Here is an 18,445-nt window from a genome sequence, read left to right as displayed (position 1 = left end):
GTTTCGAATTCGTTTGCTCTTCCGGGCTTCAAACATTTTTTATGCTTCATCACAAAGCGGGCTGGTTTATTCGGAATCGCGTTTATTTTTCTAATCTTTAAAGTACTTTTTTAGTTATTTTGAGAATTTTAAAACGATATGTGCCTCCAGCCCAAAAGTAAACCTATTTATAAAAAAAATACTCCATAATCTAATTTTCTGGTTGCACAATCCTTAACCTTGAGCAGAAAAAACCTTAGCGATGAATTGATTTTTGTGTTGGACCTCACAGGCTGCTCTTTTTTGTTGGCGGATTTAGTGAACAGATTGACAACATTTGACCTCCGCCCGCGACTTGGTTACCTGCTCTGCCTTATGCTCATCCTGCTTGGCTTCGTTTCCTGATTTCAGCGGGAACCAAAAGCATAACATCCTCTGCCTGACTTTGCTTGGTATTTGATCTGTCAACGCTGGCGGCTTGCGATATATTTTTATAAAGCAGTACAAATGCCAAGCTCCGGCTTTTAGTCGCCGTTTGGTGTCTGTGTCCCCACCTTATGGTGGCACGATGTCCTGGCCTTTATTTTCTCCCGGCTCTTTGGCTCTGGGCCAAAAAAAAAACCGTCTTGCCTTTACCGCACTTCCTTGAGGCTTAGCTTTTCCGTTTTTCCGGGTTTCCTTTTATACCAGGCTGCGGCCAACAAGGACTTTCATTTGAGTTACCCGTTACCCACTTGAAATGCCTAAATTCCATGCTTGAAACGTACTCCACCACATACATATTTCATTTCGTTTGCGTTTCAGTTTTTCCATTTTTCTTCTCTGGCAACACGCAAAGCAGGAAGATTCGGGGATGGGAGTTATCGCCCACTCCAACAACCAATTCCCATAACCATAAGTTGGCATGTGTGTGCTTCGCTAAGGTACATCTGTCGATCGCACGTGTGTGCTGACCTGACCCCAAGGTCAGAGGTCCTTTCCTCACGGGTAACTGAATTAGCAGCCAACTCGTTCGTAAATTTATTCAGTTAAATATGGATGGGTTTATGCCTTTGTATAACTGTGACTTTAACTGTCCTTTTTTGTAACTGAGCAGTTTAAACGGTTAGTTTTAAAACAATTTAAATAGAATTTTAATCTATTTACAAGACCATTAACAATTTCCTATCAAAATGTTATCGATATTACAGAAATTAACTGCATAACTTTCAACAATCAATACAAATTAAAATTAAATTTAAATCAATTTTATTTTAGTGTGTGTTATTTATTTTAAATTAAATTAAATTTACTTTAATATTATAATTTAACTACTCTCACCAATTGCACTTTACTTTTATCTTTATTTGAAGACTGGTCTTTATTTATGGACCTTTCCCATGAAACTCACTACAATCTAATTTCATTTATTGTGGTCTGCATGCAGCTGTGGTTGTTGGATGGTGGTTTATTTGGCCATAAGTAGGGAGCGAAGTGCATAAACACTAGTGGAACTTAGCAGTAAATGGGTCAGTAAGAGGTTTCTTCTGGCGAGGCTTATATACATATGTACGTCTTATATCTCTCACTCATTTCGCCCAGTAATCTTCTGCTGACAAGCTCTGACAAGGAGATTCCCCGACTATTTTTCATATGCGCTGTACCGCACTCATTATATAAGCCTTCCACATGGCGTTGCATAATGACGCAGTCCCAATTTTCCCCACTCCCCACTCCCCGCTCCTCCCGGAACTGCGAGACCTCTGCCTTTGTTGCTTCAAATTAAGTTTTAAGCATCGTCGAGCGGGACGACGCTCTCTGCGAGCTGTCAGGCATCGCTCGTTAGTACGTGTCAGTGGCGGAGGCCCCACCCCCACCCTCACCACCACCCCACCTTCCAGCTCCCCCTCAGTCGCCTCTTTTCCCCAATTTCGGAAAAGCTGTCCTCGCTGCGGCTCCAGTCACGTATTTTTGTTGCAGACCAAAGTCTTGGCCACTGCAGCCATTGGTGGAAAGACAGCCGGAGGGCTTACTTTTCTTACGCTTTTTGGTCTAATTTTTTACTATTTTAGACAAATACCCTTTGGAGACAGTGAATGAAAAAATAATACTGCATTTCAATGCTCGAGAAACTCTCGATTTCATCTTTAATAAACATCAATTGTAGTTAACAATACAGCCAAAAATTGTGTTACATTGTTTAAATATTAATATTCTACTTATTGTATGTTGTGTTTACAATATCTTCTAAAAATTACCATGGTTTATTATCCGTCTTTTAATTTACTTTTCACTTCAAAAAATGAATTACTTTACAGGAATAATGACATAAAAGATAAACTGCCCAGAGGGAAAAAGGCAAATACCTTTTAGGCAATATAATGCCTTGACTAACTTTTATGTTTTTTGGTTCATGTGCATAGACACAATATTTTTTCTAATATTTCAGGGAAATTTGTGGGTTGCTATGAGGGCGAGCCAAATGTGTTAATATTTTAGTGGAATGTTTTTCTAGCACTTTTTGTCGTATCTAAAAAATGTTCAATTCCATTTGCTTTGGTTAGTATTTTACTGCCAATTCTTTTTCGTCTGCTGTTAGAGGAAACTAACAACTGACACATTGGGCTCGAATTCTATTAGGTAAAAGTCCGTGTTGCAATTTTCACTGACTTGTTCCGCTCAAGTGCCCGACTGCCGCTTCTAGTACACGTACTGGCCCAGAACCTAGGAAAGATTGCTCGAAAACAAAGAAAATACCAGAGAATTCTTGGCGGACCTCTTCAAAGGAAATTCGAAGAAATAAGTGTACTTGCAAATGCTATATGAAATTAAATATTTAAAATCGAATTTTAATTAACCCGTAGGAAAGAACTATACTTGGGTTAATAACTTTATAATTAAGGTTGTGCAATTGTGAATTTATAGAATTAAATAAAAATATATTTACATAATTTGCATGTTCAAAAACTACCAAAAAAGGGATTAAACAAGTTTATAAATTGGCTGATTGGAAAATAATAATCGCTTATTAAAGTTTTTTGTTCAAATATTAAAGGAAAGTTTATCAAAATTAAATCTGAAAATTGAGCTTTTAGTTATTTTAGTTCCTGAACATCTTTATAATTATCCTTTATCGTTTTGGTAAAAATCAGTCTAAAACATGCTGGCCTTGTTTAACAGTTACAGATCGCTGAGCCTAGCTTCACTTTGCTCCAATCCACACCTCACTTCCCGTGTTGAATTTCAGCTTCATCTGGTTTTAATGGATAGCAGAGAACAAGGTTGCCATGTCACTGGGTCCGCTGTTCAACTCTATCGCCGCACGTCGTCATTATTGGCTCATTATAATTATCAGGTTGCAATTTCTCGCTGCCGCTCTCCAGACAATTCATTCCGTTCTAAATTATTTCTGCAACTACTCGTACTCCGCGGCAGCAACATTTGAAAACTGTAAATTGTTGCCACAATAATCGCAATAATTAAAAGCGAGCCCCGGCCACAAATCATGGAAAGAGTGCTCTGAGGCAGCCGACAGACGCAGCGTGAAAAGCGGCAGCGGCAGCGGAAAAGCGAGAGGTAATTGAGGAAAATCTAGAGCAATCTTAGGATGGTCCGTGGCAGGGGCTCTCGGATCTCTGGCATCGTGGGGCCTCTTGTGAAAGGGTTCTTGATAAGTAAAGGCAATTAAAATATAAAATGAGCCCGCACCATGTGGAGGGAGATAGTTTAAATAAGACGGATGTGGCTTAGATATTGGTGTGGCTACGTATAAAATGGCTCCATGCGGATGTGGAAGAAACTATAAATTTATTATGTGCTTGCAAAAATACTATTCCTTATTGTACTAGAGATACAAGATTCTAAGAGGGGCATAGTCGAATTTATTTATTTACTCTTAACTTCCTTCTTTCCAAAACCCGTTGTTTCATAAAAAGTTTATTGTGCAAATAAAGATGCGATAAATGCAAGACTTAATTTGGTTTTATTTTAAATTACTGTTACTTAAACTCACCCTTTTGTGACCATGTTCAATGTTAATGAATATTTAAGATTAGCCGTTGGCCTTCGCATTTTCAAAATAAATATGCGAAAATTTCCATTAACTAATCACTGGAGAATAGCTATAAATTGTTTCATTTCAAGGAAATTTTTAATCTCACTCGTTAAAAAAAATAGTCTCTTCTTTTTGATAAACAGATACCTAGTCTTTTCTTGATATAAATATATATATGTATTTATATATATATTGTTTTTGTTGTTGTCTCAGTTGCTCTAGGCTTATCTCCTCCGATTTGGACTTGCTTTATTTGTTGTTGCGGCTTTTTGCCTCTTAACCTTGAGGTTGGCGCCCAACGTGACTTTAGCTTAGCAACCCGCACAGAGAAGCTCAGCCAGATGACGATTCAGCTGTCCTCTTCCTCGCACCTGCAAAAAACAACAAAGACAAACAACAGTGTCAACGCTTCGGACAAAAGCCAGCAGGTGGCGCAAGGGGAAGAAGGGTGAGGAGGTGAAGGAGGGGCCGGGGGAGACTGGCACTGTGGTCGCATAAAAAGTTACGCAGTTCACTTTTCCTTTTCCTGTTTTGTTGGTAATTTGTTTGCATATGTCAGTGGAGAGGGGTTGGGGGACGCAGGGGCGTGGCAGCTGTGCCTGAGTGTGTCACCAAGTGGTTGTTCCGATTGCTCCTTGTTGTTTAATTAAGGCACAAAGTCAAGGATTTGCATGCATGAATAACGAGCCTGAAAGAGTCGAAACGAGCAGGCAGAAAGTGAACGGATTAAAAGCAGCTTTTTTCGATTTCTCTTGGCTGAATCAGTTCCAAATTGATTGTACGCTGCTTTTTTTATGTAAACCTTTTTAAACGTAAATGTGTTCGCTGGACTTTTATCTGTTTTGTATTTGTCTCAATATAACTGTAAATATTAGCGCACAGAAAACAGGAGAATGCAATTATCTTGATGTTGACGCTTAGTGAAGTTCTTAAGAAAGCTTCCGGCTTTCATTTTACTTCTGTTAAAGTAGAGTTTCTTTACATCTATCAACCGGAAAGTTCAGTCATATTGCCTACGTCCATCAACTGAAAAGAAAAACGAAGAAACGGTATCTATTAGATACAATCTATCGCTTCGAACACGAGCACAATGCATTTGAAAGGAGCCGACAGACAGGTATCTCCCATATTGATATTTCCACGGGATCCACATTGTGCATTTTATTGTATAATATTATTACCTTTTCAGGGGGCAACGACGGGGTTTCAGGAACCGGGAGGTGCAACCTTGGCCCGCATATCTGCAAGTTGTTTAAATTAGTTATATTCTTGTGCAATTTTCTACGTGGCACCTTTTGTGTGGCGTCGCCGTGGATGCCGCAGTCGCATTCTTCTCTTCGCCGGCTCCGTTGTATTGTTGGCCACGCTTCCCAGCCAACCCCGCCCCCTCCCCCTGGGAACCCCTTCCCCCGCGGACAATTGCATTCGCCAGTACGTTTTGAATCTGTGGCTGCAAAGCGTTCTATTCTGCGCCATGACTGTGCCTATGCTCGTGTACCCATGCAATTTGTGCACATTTCGCTGGCTTTAATAAACGCGAAATTACGTTTCACTCTTTCCGCTCTACACCAGAATTTTCCTCTTTTTCTGTTCGAAAGTAATGTACTCCAAATTGATTTTATAATGTGTCGATTTGATTCGCTTAGTCCGCCCAGTACCCATTGCAATTTTTTGATCAAGATTTAGCCTCCTGTAGATTGGCTACAACCACTTTGCGTTAATTCTATATTATTTGAATGTATAGTAAATACTATTAGTTGAATATAGTTTGCATTAGGTAGTTGTTTTTCATGATAACTGCTCAGCCTTAATACAATGTTTGCTCATAGATATATATCTAAATAAGTATTTTTCATTAAGAGTTTCTCATTTAAATTAAACAATTTTTTCATTTAAACGTATAACATTAATTATTAAGCGTTGCCTTACTCCGTTTGGGTCTTTCCCAAAGGCAACTGCAGCTGCATTCCTCTCTAGTGGTTCCCTTTCTTTTGCTGCTCATGTTGCTGTTTTCCTTTGCTTTTTCGCCTTTCACGTGGTCGGGGCTATTTGTCACAGATCTGCTGCAATTTATCGCTTGCGCTTGCTCCGGATAATGGCAACGTCCACGCGGGTTACCCTTTCGTGCTCCATAAACAAGCGTGGCGTTGCACCTCCCATTGCCCTCCCCCCTTCCGGATCCCTCGCCCCGCAGAACTCATTTACCTTCCCCTCCTGGAAACTCTGGTTTCGTGCCAGATGCAGATGGGTGTCTCAGTGTGGGCAGCGAAATCTGGAATCTGGCATCTGGAACTGGGAGCTGCCAGAGTTGGCCAAACGTGCCCGGCATTGATTTTGGGAAACTTCAGCCAGACCTTGGCTCGTTTATTTATGATTGCCTTAATTCGTTTCTGTGGGCGGACCTTTGTATGCAACTTGTAATTGCCTTTTACTTTAAATCCACGAAATTGAATCCGACTTTATTAACTTTATATTTCCGTCTCCTTTCTACTTGCAGGTATGACAACGCGACGAAGACATAGAAACTAGATTAAGAGAATCAAGAGAAGGTTATGTGAGAAATTAAAATATGGTAAATTTCGTAAGTACTAACGAATGATAAGAAAAGTTGGTTCTGCCTCACAAGATATCTCTTATCTGTGAGATGCATTTCAATTTGTTATGCAGTTTGCAGTCCCGAGTATTTGACAAAAGAGATAGCTGAAGTATACTGCATTTTACACGTAAAGTTCATTTATAAATTACAAGAGACTTGAGCTAAATGGGGCGTCGCAAGTCGTTGCAATCGCCCAAACACACACATATTCACAAGCGCCCAATAGGGTGGAGCAGTTGAAAAAACAATTTTAACTCAAATGAAATGAAGTGTCAAAATGTTGGGAGCGGTAACGCCTTCCAACTGCCACGCCCTCCTTGAGCACTGCAACTTCCTGGTCGCAAGTGGAGCAATTTATTTAAGAGTCATGGGAGAAAAAATTGTCAATTTACATGACAATCAAAAGGGGGTGCAATTGGAGTCCAGCAACAAAAGAAATTCACAAAAATGAAATTCCCTTGTGATAGGTCGTGTAATACTTTTGTATCGAAGACTTTATTGTCTGCCAGGTGACTGCTACATGTCTGATAAATCTGCACAAAGAAACCGCGAGGGAATAAAAGAAAACTATAAAAGAAAGGCAACATTTAATGGGACAATCAAAATTCGGAAAACGGTTTGGACTAAGCTAAAAAACTATAAGCTAAGTAATTCGAAAGCACGAATTAAAGCATTAATTTTTGAATTTATTCGTTCGCCATTTTTATACCCTTGCAGAGGGTATTATAATTTTGGTCAAAAGTGTGCAACGCAGTGAAGGACACATCTCCGACCCTATAAAGTATATATATTCTTGATCAGGATCACCTCCTGAGTTGATATAGCCATGTCCGTCTGTCCGTCTGTCTGTTTCTACGCGAACTACTCTCTCAGTTTTAAAGATATCGAATTGAAACTTTGCAAACACCCTTCTTTTCTTTGCACGCAGTATATATGTCGGCCGGGATCGGCCGACTATGTCCTATAGCTGCCATATAACTGATTGATCGGAAATGCCATAACTTCGGTGTTTGTAAAGTTAGGAAGTTGGGATTTCCTATGGGTTTTATATTTGGCCAATCAATCCGACCTACCAAATTTCATAAGGATCGGCCGACTATATCCTATAGCCGCCATATAACTGATTAATCGGAAGTGCCATAACTTTGGTGTTTTTAAAGTTAGAAGATTGGATTTTTTATGAGTATTAAGAATGCATCATAGGAATAATTTTGGAGAATATAATTTACAGAGTATTCTGCAAGGGTATATCAACTTCGGCTCCGCCCGAAGTTAGCTTTCCTTTCTTGTTTTAATTTAACGATTGGAAAAGACTTACGCTACTCCACGCAATTAAACTGCACAGATCCGATCGGTATGACATACATATGGCATATGAAATACATATATAAAAGCGTACAGTCGAAATTGTAGTGGTGGCAAACGGGGTTCTTCATTTGCACCACTTTTTTTCACATTTTTTATTGAAGTGATTGAATAAGATTGAATAAATAAATCTGTTTTTCGTGTTTCCATAAGTTTTGTTCAAACTTCTCACGTAGGAAACTGAAAGCGGATTTCTTTTGTAATTTTATTCATAAGACCAACATCAATTTACTGTAGGGTGAAATGTTTAAATTGTGTTTTCTACAAAAATTGACAAAAATAATAATACAAATAAACAGATATTTCCATAAAAAATAGTTTTTCTAATTGCAACGATGCAAGCTAGTATTATACAAAAGAAAAACAGTAAAATTAACCGCACAGCCCAATTAACGTAGAAAGACGAAATCACTAGGGTTATTTTATTATGTATTTTCGACATAAAGTAATCTAATATAAAGGAGAATAAAGACTTAAGAGTGTCAGTGCATAAAAGCTCCGATTCTTTTCACGTCATAGTCCCTTATGTTTGGGTCTGCGGTTGCCTAAGCTCAATATCATTCAGTCCGTAGGCAAAGTGAAAGGAATGTCTTGCCAGCTGAATTTATGTGGGTGACTTATGGTTCCTGAATACGCTGCCCGATGTGCCCCCATCCAGCGCCCCACTTCGAACTCTTTCTTTCAGCGGAATCATCTCCGAATATGAGTCGGGGCCTTAGCAAGTTGGCAGCTTGGCCGCACTTGGCTGGCATCCCGGTGCCTCTCGAGCTTCTTTCACTTTACGCTTTCTTAGCTGCAGCCCAAAAGTCACTTTGAATCGCACAGCCAGCGAGGCATAATGACGGCGATAAGTCATTAAGTAGCTCAACGCTCCGCGCTCAACATTCAACGCACCACAGCGTTCACTTCAGATGACGTCGTTAAGAGGCAGCACCAAGTCAATGGACCTTGGGGAGGGGGTGTTTGAGGGTTTGGCTTGGGGCGGCTTCGGTCCATTCACATTATTCAGCCGTTCTGTTTTCACAAGAAACGGGGAGCGCAAGTGAATGCATTCTTGTAAGAATTCGTGTAAGAACCCTTACGAAATCAATGGAAGCAGAGGCTAGTTAACTAAAACTTTAGTTTAATATTTAGTTTATATAAATATTTTGCAAGAAATTTATTAAATAAGCATATAAGTACAGCAGTCACAACTATTTGTTATCAAAAAAATTTGGTTTTTTCAATAATCAAAAATCTTTAGTATGAACTTTTTTTTTCCATTAAACAACATCAAAAATTAAAAATTCTGTCGCCAATTAATGTTGGGGGCAGTTTTCAAAGCCGGTTGGTTCTTTTTGCTTAAACTTAAGAAGTTAGGTAACATTCGTAACTATGGAGCTCAAATTTCCGACTATCTATAATAAGTTAAATATTCAGGTCATGAAGTTCCAAACATTGCTCTCCCTGCATTCTACAAGAAATCTTTGTCTCCTTGCCCCCCATTTCAATTAAAAGTTTCAAGCGACTCATATAAATTCCAATCAAGGTTTTAGTGTACCCCTATTGATTTTACTTTGTCCAGGAACAATTTCCCAGACGTGCGAAATTCAATTAGATCAGAAGTCAATCCGATGAAAGGACGTTTTGTATGCATTTGGAATTTGTAAAGAATAGTTGAGGTAATTGCACAAGTCTCTGGGAATTAGTTTGATAATCGGCTAATTAACTATTGGACAAAAGCTGATCAATGCCGATTATAAAAGGTTATTAAAGTCGTATATTTGTACTATTTTAGCTTTCTATTGTGATTTTACGTATTAAGCAAATTGCCTTGCGTTTGTCCTAACTTTTGTCCATCGTCCTTCGTCACCGCCGTCATCATCATCATCATCATTATCAGCACACACGGGTTTGTGGATTTCTGTGGTTGCCTATCAAAAGCATCGCCTAAGGCTTTATGTCAAATGCATGAACCCAATAAATTTCATACTTCAGGCAGCGCAAAAACAAAACTTGACAATGGGAGCTTGAGGTTAGGCTTGGGCACAGTGTCTGTAAAGTTTTTGTAAACCCATTTATTAAAACAGTATTCAACTACTAGAAAGTATTCAGCCATGAAACGTGCTTTAATCCATTTTCTTGAGGTCAGCAAATACTATAGTGCGGTAATATGGATATTTATTTGTGGTAAGGAACTATTCAAACTAAAAGGTAGTGCTGAAAAACAAAGTTCATCCTTAAAATAAGAATTCTGAAGATAAAGATTATCAAACCTAGTCTTTAGAAAACTTTATTAAATTGCAATTTATAATTCTTGCAATTAGACATCGTTTCTATGGCAGCTATACGATATTGTCCGATTTTGACAAAACTAAAAAAAACTATTAATGATTTATTAATGCAGCATAGTTATGATACTGTACACCATGTCGGCTCTTTTGCTTGTTAGTTATTTCTCTGTGCTGGTAGCTTGTTTGCCAAGACTATTCAGACTATTTCCTGCCTTTTGGGTGGACAGGTAAGGTTCAAACGTGGCACATATCCATGGCACATCCATTAGAGACTTTCATAGTTTGCTATTAATGAAGTTTCCAGGAGACTTTTGCATCTCGCCTCTTTCAACATTGCCGTTTGTTCAGAGAAGGGTTTCGCAATGAGAACTGGAGATAGCTACTCCTGAATTGTTCCCCATCTAACGCAAACCTCTGATGAGGTTCTCTTTCTACCAAACCCCAACTACGAGCCCCCTTTCTTTGCCGCCAACTGCGACTCTGGGCCTTTCTCTTTTGCCACTCGACTTGGCCGCATCCCAGTTGACTTTGATTGACATTTGCTGTTGTTTGCATTGCCGGAACAACTTCTGCCTTTTTTGCTGGTACTTTTTGCTGGTATTTCACCATGATTTCATTTTGCGTTTTGGGTGGCCCATTGGTTGGTTTTTGCAAACGCTACTGCCATTGGAAATTGATCGGCACTGTGTTCGTTCTCCTTTGGGTGTTGACCCAGTTACGGATCGTAGAGCGCATTATCCTTAGGATTCGCCTGATTCGATTCGTCACACACGCAACTTCGCGGTTGAAGGTTTCTAGCTTTGAACCACTGGCAACTTTGTTTCGCGGTCTGAAATGCACGTGTTATTGCCTTTTTAGCGGATACATGTATATATACTTTGCCTGGTGTGTGTCAAGTTCAAGGGGTAGTTTCTATGGTTAGACTATCACTATCTTTAATGACAAACATTAATGGAAATGTGGTGTATCGTAGCAATGCAATTGGTAATGGCCAATCAAGCCACAATAGCAGTTTATGACACTTTCCAAGACAGATAGATGGATAATATAACTCATAAAATCCAGCAACAAGAATTGAAGAAGTTATTTTTCCTATACCCTTGCAGACGGTATCATAATTTCAGTCAAAAGTTTGTAATACAGTGAAGAAGACATTTCCGACCCTATAAAGTATATATATTCCTGATCAGCATCAACAGGAGAGGCGATCCATGTCCGTCTGTCCGATTCTACGCAAACTAGTCCTTCAGTTTTAAAGCTATCTGCTTAAAACTTGCCCAAAAGTTGTCTTTCTATTGGTAGTATATAAGTCGGAACGAGCCGGATCGGGCGACTATGTCATATAGCTCCAAACAATCGGAAAAAAAACTAAAAAAAAAAATAACTTTGTTGTTTTTAATTATTTTTTTTTGTTCTTTGGCATTTGGTTTTATTTAAATATTATTGAATTACGGTTTTAATTAAATTAAAATCGGAGAACAATATCATATAGCTGCCATATAAACGATGGCCAAATGCAGCGCAAAATCGACATAGCTTCATTGTTTTTAGTGATATAAATATAAACAATATAAATCGAAATGTTGTCGTTTTGTAATAACTGCAAGGGCATATAAACTTCGGCTTGCCGAAGTTTGCTTCCTTTCTTGTTTAAAGTTGCTTTCCCAAGTTTTCCTGCTGACTTCTGAGAGCATTAAAAGCTTATAACTAAAAGTTGGACAACGTTTCTCTGCCCGAAATCTGACACCCCTTGACCTGATTTCATCCTTGCTGGAGATCTCCAGATATACATTAAAATAGTGCATTATACTGGAAAAGTAGCCCCAACATGACCAAATTGCCTGTTAGGAAGTGGCAGCCCTCTCGCATGTCACTTGTAATTAAAATTATTACAATCAAAAAGAGGGGGTGAAAAAGCTCTGCACTTGTATACATTCTAAAATCAGTTTAGTTTACTTTCTTGTTTTTCCCGTTCCATCGTAATAAGTTTAGGAACGCAGTTTCCGAGTTGGCTTCGTACGGAATCATCGTTTTCACCAATTTGCATGTTTTCCGAGACTTGAGTTTGTGTTTTCGTTTGCAACACAAGAATTGGGCGGGACTGGGACAGTATTTGTGCATGTTTTTAACTGGGCACCAGCAAAAGTTACTTGCTGGCTTTGAAATATGAGCCAAGTTGGACTGGGTCGTAGTGGGTGGGAGTTTAACTACTCGCATTTACGTGCCTGCATTTTGCTTTTGTTTGGCAATTGTTAAATCGATAAATTTCGTTTTACTTCAGTTCTGTATTTGCGTTTTGCCCAAAAACGGCTTACTCTGTATAGCTATTTTTGTTTTGCCTCTTGTTGCTTCCGCTTTTGTGGCGGCTATATTTTTCGATGTGTTGGTGGTCTTAATGTCGAGCATTGGAGGATTTATGTGGCTTTGTGTGCTGTTGTAGGGATTCGTTGGGCTATTTCAAGGATTAAAGTGGAGCTTACATTTTAAATATAATCAAATTACAAGCTGAGTCTTGCTCAATAAATAATAGCTGCCTTTCCTGCTCTTGCCTTGCCTCCATAATTTAACCCAAAAAATGTAAAATTCTCTACTTGTTGGTCGAAGCGTGCATTTAATATTTGGTGAATTTCAATTTAGCCCTGAGAACAGAATAAAGTTCTGCGCTATTTTTTTCTTTGTTTTGATTTTATTTAAATATTTTGTTGCCTTAGTTTTTCTTGTTTTATTTTTCAACGCTGGTCTCGCTCTTTCCGCCTCTCTTCTGACCTTTTTTTACCTCGCACGCGGCAATTATGCACATTTTTATAAATAAACACGAATACACACGCGTGGACACACACACACATGTGCATATATTTACAAGCCTTTGGCCAACGGAGCGTATGCGTAATATTTTTTCAGCGTTCGCGAAGTGGTCACGGCGGAAAATTCAGCACACAGTGCCGCGATGGCTAGCTAAATAAATGTGCACAAGTTCGTAAAAACAACATTTACATCATAAAATACAGGAGCAAAACAAAAACATTAAAAATGCCTAATTGATTGCAAAAAGTGTTGAATTTATGACGCAAAATGGGGGCGTGATGATACTTGCATAAAATATGGGATATATTTAACAAGTGAATTAAAAAGGTGTGGAAATAAGCTTAAGAGAAAGCTCTTGGTGACTCGTAAAGCGATCATTTGGTCTTGATCACTAAAAGAATAAGTGGCCCATCTTGGCGTAGTGGAAAGCCATTTCCAATTTTCCGCTCTCCCAGCATTTGGCTTTTCCAGTAGCCATTTATCAACATTACCGGCTTATGTCAGCTTGCGAACCTCTAAAAATAATTACCCAGTACTTAGTGCGAGTGTGATTTTATAAGGCGAGACATCTGCACACGCATGAGAACCCAACCGCTAAGCCACCCGAATGATATGATACTTGGGCATGCCAGAAGTGGGACGGACGCACCGAACCGAGATGCCAGAATGCCGGGATGAATTCCAAGAGCTGTGGTTAAATCGTTTAATGGGTCAGCCACTGGGCAGTAGTCCGGCGTTGGTAAGTGGAAATGTAAATCTTTGCTGCCGCCTGACTAATGACGCAAGTCATTTCGAAAAGTTCATCTGGCCGGCGTTCAGGGTTCAAGGCCTCAAGCAACACGTGAGCGACTTTTACTTTTGTTCGCCTCTGCACGGGGAAGTTATGTAAATAGTTGTGTATCGGTTTTTGGTCAGTCGAATCGGTTAAACTTATTGACGATGGCGGGGAGGGGGCAACACACAGAGGAGCCCATTATATTGATTAATCGTCTGAGGTTTGCCTCTTCCAAGTTTGACCCCGAAACGGTCAACAAAAGAGCGTTGTCAGCTCCCGGAATGACTAACTGTGAACGTGTCTATTCATCATGTGTGCCACATAGCAGACCATTTCTATTGGTGTCTTCGGGTATTGATTGGGCTGCTCTCAAATAATTTTGCGTATATTCTGTGCAAATTTTAGGCTTTTGATCTTTGGAACTGTGTCAGAATGCCGCACAGCTGCCGCAGTAAAAACAAAACGGAAAAGTATAAATACAAACATTTTGCCAGTGATATTTTGCTCTTGGGGCTAGTGAGTTGCCAAAAGCCACTGTCAGTGGGTCAAAGTGGCGGGGAATAGCATGCGAATCGAGGTGGCCTCTGCCATTTCAACTTAACATGTTCGCAATGCTGCTTTTCCAATTATTTTATATGTTTCATCAACCATTTTTCAGGGCAACATTTACTTAACAAGCACTTAACGCCTGCATTGCCATGAGGCCATTAAAATTAAATTAAAAGCCGACTTGAATTATAGCCAACATAAGCTGAAAATACCCAATAAAACTGACAAAAGTTTTCAGATGTCCCTAGTCGACATAGTTAACAACCAATTTACAGCTGTGGCATACCTTAATATTTAAATAATATCAAGCCAAATTATTATTATGTTCAAAATGAATGTTGCTATTTTTAATGTATGCTAGGTAATCTTTGAGTTGCTTCCAATGTCAGATAGTGTTGAAAGCCCACTTGAGAATTCTTCGAAAAGCCATTTGGTTGGTGCTTTAAACTTGATGCATATTTTTAGCCTCAAGTGCCTCTTTTTCGCACAATTACAAAATACAAATGGAAAGAAAACATCTCAAATTACTCAGCTAAAACGAAAGTGAAATTTATGACGGCCTTCAACAGTATTTTGTTGTGTTTTGGGTCCATGTAAGTGTACTTCATCATAAATTATTCAACTTGACACGTAATAAAAAGAAATAGTTTGTGATGTTGATTGAATTTTTTTGATCCAATTTTCAGTGTATTACTGTTACTTTAAAGTGATTTTTACAAATTTTATAAAAACTTATTTGTTGTCTGACATACAACTAAACATCAGCTAAGGCTGCTCTAAAAATTTACTCCACAATAAATATTCTTGGTAGTGTTTGGTTATGGTAATTTTATAAAAATATTTGGTTTTTAAAATCCAGATGAAGTTGGGGATTAATTAATTAGCATCAAAAAATTAACCATATGTTCAAAATTAATTTAAGTGGAATACTTTATCCCATTCCGTTACTCTTCTTGTGTACTTTAAATACAAGTAATGTTGCGGAATTGGTATTTCCCTTTTTTTTTGTAATTGCCTGTTATTTTTTTTGGTTCTTGTCTTTTTGAAAAGTTTGCTGTATAAGTATTATTGCAGCTTTGGCTATAACCACCACCAACCCATTGTGAACACTTGTTTATGAATGGATAACTAACAGTGGAGCCCAGCCAAAGAGACTGATATTTGTGGTTGCATCTTTTATTATTATTTTATTTTTCCTGCCTGCCTTGGCACTTGCACCCCTTCCAAATATGGTCGGCGGCAGCATAATTTCTGGTGAACTTACTAACTAGATATTTTATGTGTGCGAATAGAAGTCGTTATATTTCTATATTTCATTTTGTTTTCCTAAATGTTATTGCTAGATTTATGTGGTAATAACTCTGAACATTCCTTGCATTCTATCAATTGTATTTTGTGCTGGCGACATTCAAACATTTATATGTTTTATCTGTATACGAATGTTACGATTTGCATACAGATGCAGCTATTGATGTTTACATTGTTTCAATTCGCCACAAACTCATTAGCAATGTGGTTAAGTGGGAGTGTGGGCGCTGTGGTGATGCCAGTGTATGTGGTTATATCTCTGATGATGATGACGTGCCTCTACGGCAAAATTTGCGAGTTACTAAGTACTAAGAATTATTTGGATAGTAACTTGTTTTGATGTCAATTAAAGTAGATGTATGAAACGAAAGTAATAAAATATGGCAATTGAAATGGAATTAAAAGTTCACCTATTTTAGATTTAATGTTGACCAATTTGATTATCAATTGTTCTTTAAAATATGGTAGAAGGACTATGCAAAATATAATTTATCTTACTACGTATTTACTATATTTTGTATTTTTCTAAGAGATATGTCTAAACTCTGCCTGCAGCCCCGTATATTGCATTAAGCCTCCCTTTGCTTCCCGGCCGACCCCATTATCGTCTCAAACCACGTTCGCTGTTTCCGTTTTTGCCACTTTATCAACGTTTGGCTTTTTTTCGCTTAGGCAAAACATTTTCATGAAATATATTTACAATTGCTGAAGAGCAAAGAGTGTGGGAGCTGAAATAGAGATACATTTAAGTGTTGTAATTAAAAACAATTTTCGGTTGAACCATGTATTGCCATTGGAGTTGGGATCGAAACCGACTCGTGCTGAGCGCCATGAAAATGCTAATTACGCTTCATTATAGAAGTTTTAATCCGATTTAATTGAAAGCCAATTCCAGGCGGGCTCCCTCCCTCCCATTGTCATGGCAAAGTGAACTTCACGGCTCGGTGCTTAACTATTACGCCAGCAATTATATATCATTCATCGCATATATATGATTATCTATATGAGTATTCTAACAAGTTTCTGTCCCCCCCGCAGTCTCTCCAGCGTGCGGATCGTGTTACTGGTGAGGGATCCGCGGGGAACAATGCAATCGAGGCGACATCGAGTGTGGTGCGGAGGCAACGAGGACTGCGAGGATCCTCGCCTGGTGTGCCAAGATCTGCAAGATGACTACAAGACTGCTGAGCAGCTGTTACAAAAATATCCATCTCGATTTAGGTGAGTTTTCTCCTTCATTTATTATCCCTGTCTAAAATATGTTTGCTTCCAGGACTGTTCGTTATGAGGACTTATCTCTGAGCCCCAGTGAAATGACCCAGGATATTCTACAGTTCTATGGCCTGCCGTTTGATCCTGCCGTGGAGGAGTTCTTGGACACGCACACTAAGGTGAACATTGGAGGTGTCAGCTCCACATATCGTGATTCCAGATCAGCACCATTCCATTGGATGCAGGATCTAAAGCCAGAAGAGGTCGGTTTTTATAATGATTTCTGTTGGATAGTACCGTGAATTAAACTGGTATCACTTCATTTCAGATCAAACAAATCCAGGATGTTTGTGTCGATGCTATGGACTTGTGGGGCTATCGTCGCATTGAGAGCTTCAGCAACTTCTCAACCACACAGCAGACTTTCGATCCAATGGTGATGCCGCCACCGTTCACGTGAAGCGGTCCTAGTGTTAGCTGATCGTTTACGATAACTGATAATGATAACTAATTCTTCTACTTGGTACATTTTGTTGTGATATCGTCGTGTTGAGCGAGCAAAAAGAAATAGGAAAAGAACGGAAGAAGCGAGAGGTGTAGCGATTGGATAGAGGAAGAGGTGCATTGTGAAAACCCATTCATAGCTGGCACATTTTTGCTAAACACGCAAACACACTTAACTGAGCAATAGTTATTAATATATATAAACTGAGTATACAATATGAAATGCATAATTTTAGTAATTGGCGAATTTTGTGTAGAGAGTAAAGCGGTACGAAAACCAGTCGAATATCAGATTTACATTTAGGCCTAGAATATAAGCAAACAATAACTGAAACCTTAGTCTAAATAGGGCTGCGTATAGTGGATTGTTTACTTGGCTTTTTGATGTAAATTATTTAGGCAAACAACTTTTGTAATTCAGCTTAACAAGTGCAATGAAATCCAGTGACTTAGCATCTAACACAACCAAAACGTATCAGAGAGAAAAATTAATCGAGATGCAATTATACACCCATGTTTGGCAAACCAAAAACCGTGCAATATTATCAAATCGGAAACACTTAAATCACGCTAATTCAATATAGACACGAATTTTTTAATGAAAATTAAAACTAAAAAATGCATTAAGATGAGCAATGCGCACTCAATTCCTACTCATAAGTTTCCTTAGGCATAAATTATTTGTATGGTTATTTAGTTGTAATTGTAATTAAATTGTACTATACTTTATGTCCTTACTATATAACTGAGTTATACTCGTTTTCTTTTTCCAAAACGAAGTCCAGTAAATCGATCAAATTGGCAACAAAATTTGTTAAAAGAGTATTTGGATTGTTTAATAAACTGAAAAATCCAGCAATATTTGCATAATTACACTTATTAAGCAAGATACCAACTGAATAAACACTGAATTATGAAAATTATTTTTGACCTTATTGGGTGTTATGTCCCTTAAAATTGGTTTGGATCTGTCTTTTGGTACACCGTAATTAAAGGCTACACTCATAAAAATGTGGTTCGAATAAGACAAGTTCTTAAAAATATCC

The 18,445-nt window shown here is 38.5% G+C and overlaps 1 protein-coding gene across 1 annotated transcript in view; it reads left to right on the top strand.

Moving 5' to 3' along the window:
• LOC108047282 (carbohydrate sulfotransferase 4) overlaps positions 1-18,322 on the top strand; it is a 32,378-nt gene extending 14,056 nt beyond the window's left edge. The window contains exons 2-4 of the mRNA XM_017127391.2: positions 16,722-16,904; positions 16,957-17,158; positions 17,224-18,322. Coding sequence (XP_016982880.1) covers positions 16,722-16,904; positions 16,957-17,158; positions 17,224-17,355 — 517 coding nt within the window. The 3' untranslated portion in view covers positions 17,356-18,322. The remainder of the gene's footprint in view (positions 1-16,721; positions 16,905-16,956; positions 17,159-17,223) is intronic.
• The last annotated feature ends 123 nt before the right edge of the window (positions 18,323-18,445 follow it).

The sequence above is a fragment of the Drosophila rhopaloa genome, unplaced genomic scaffold (genome assembly GCF_018152115.1).
Source record: "Drosophila rhopaloa isolate 14029-0021.01 unplaced genomic scaffold, ASM1815211v1 contig_2, whole genome shotgun sequence".
NCBI classification, from domain to species: Eukaryota; Metazoa; Arthropoda; class Insecta; order Diptera; family Drosophilidae; genus Drosophila; species Drosophila rhopaloa.
This window is presented reverse-complemented; position numbering and strand designations above follow the sequence as displayed.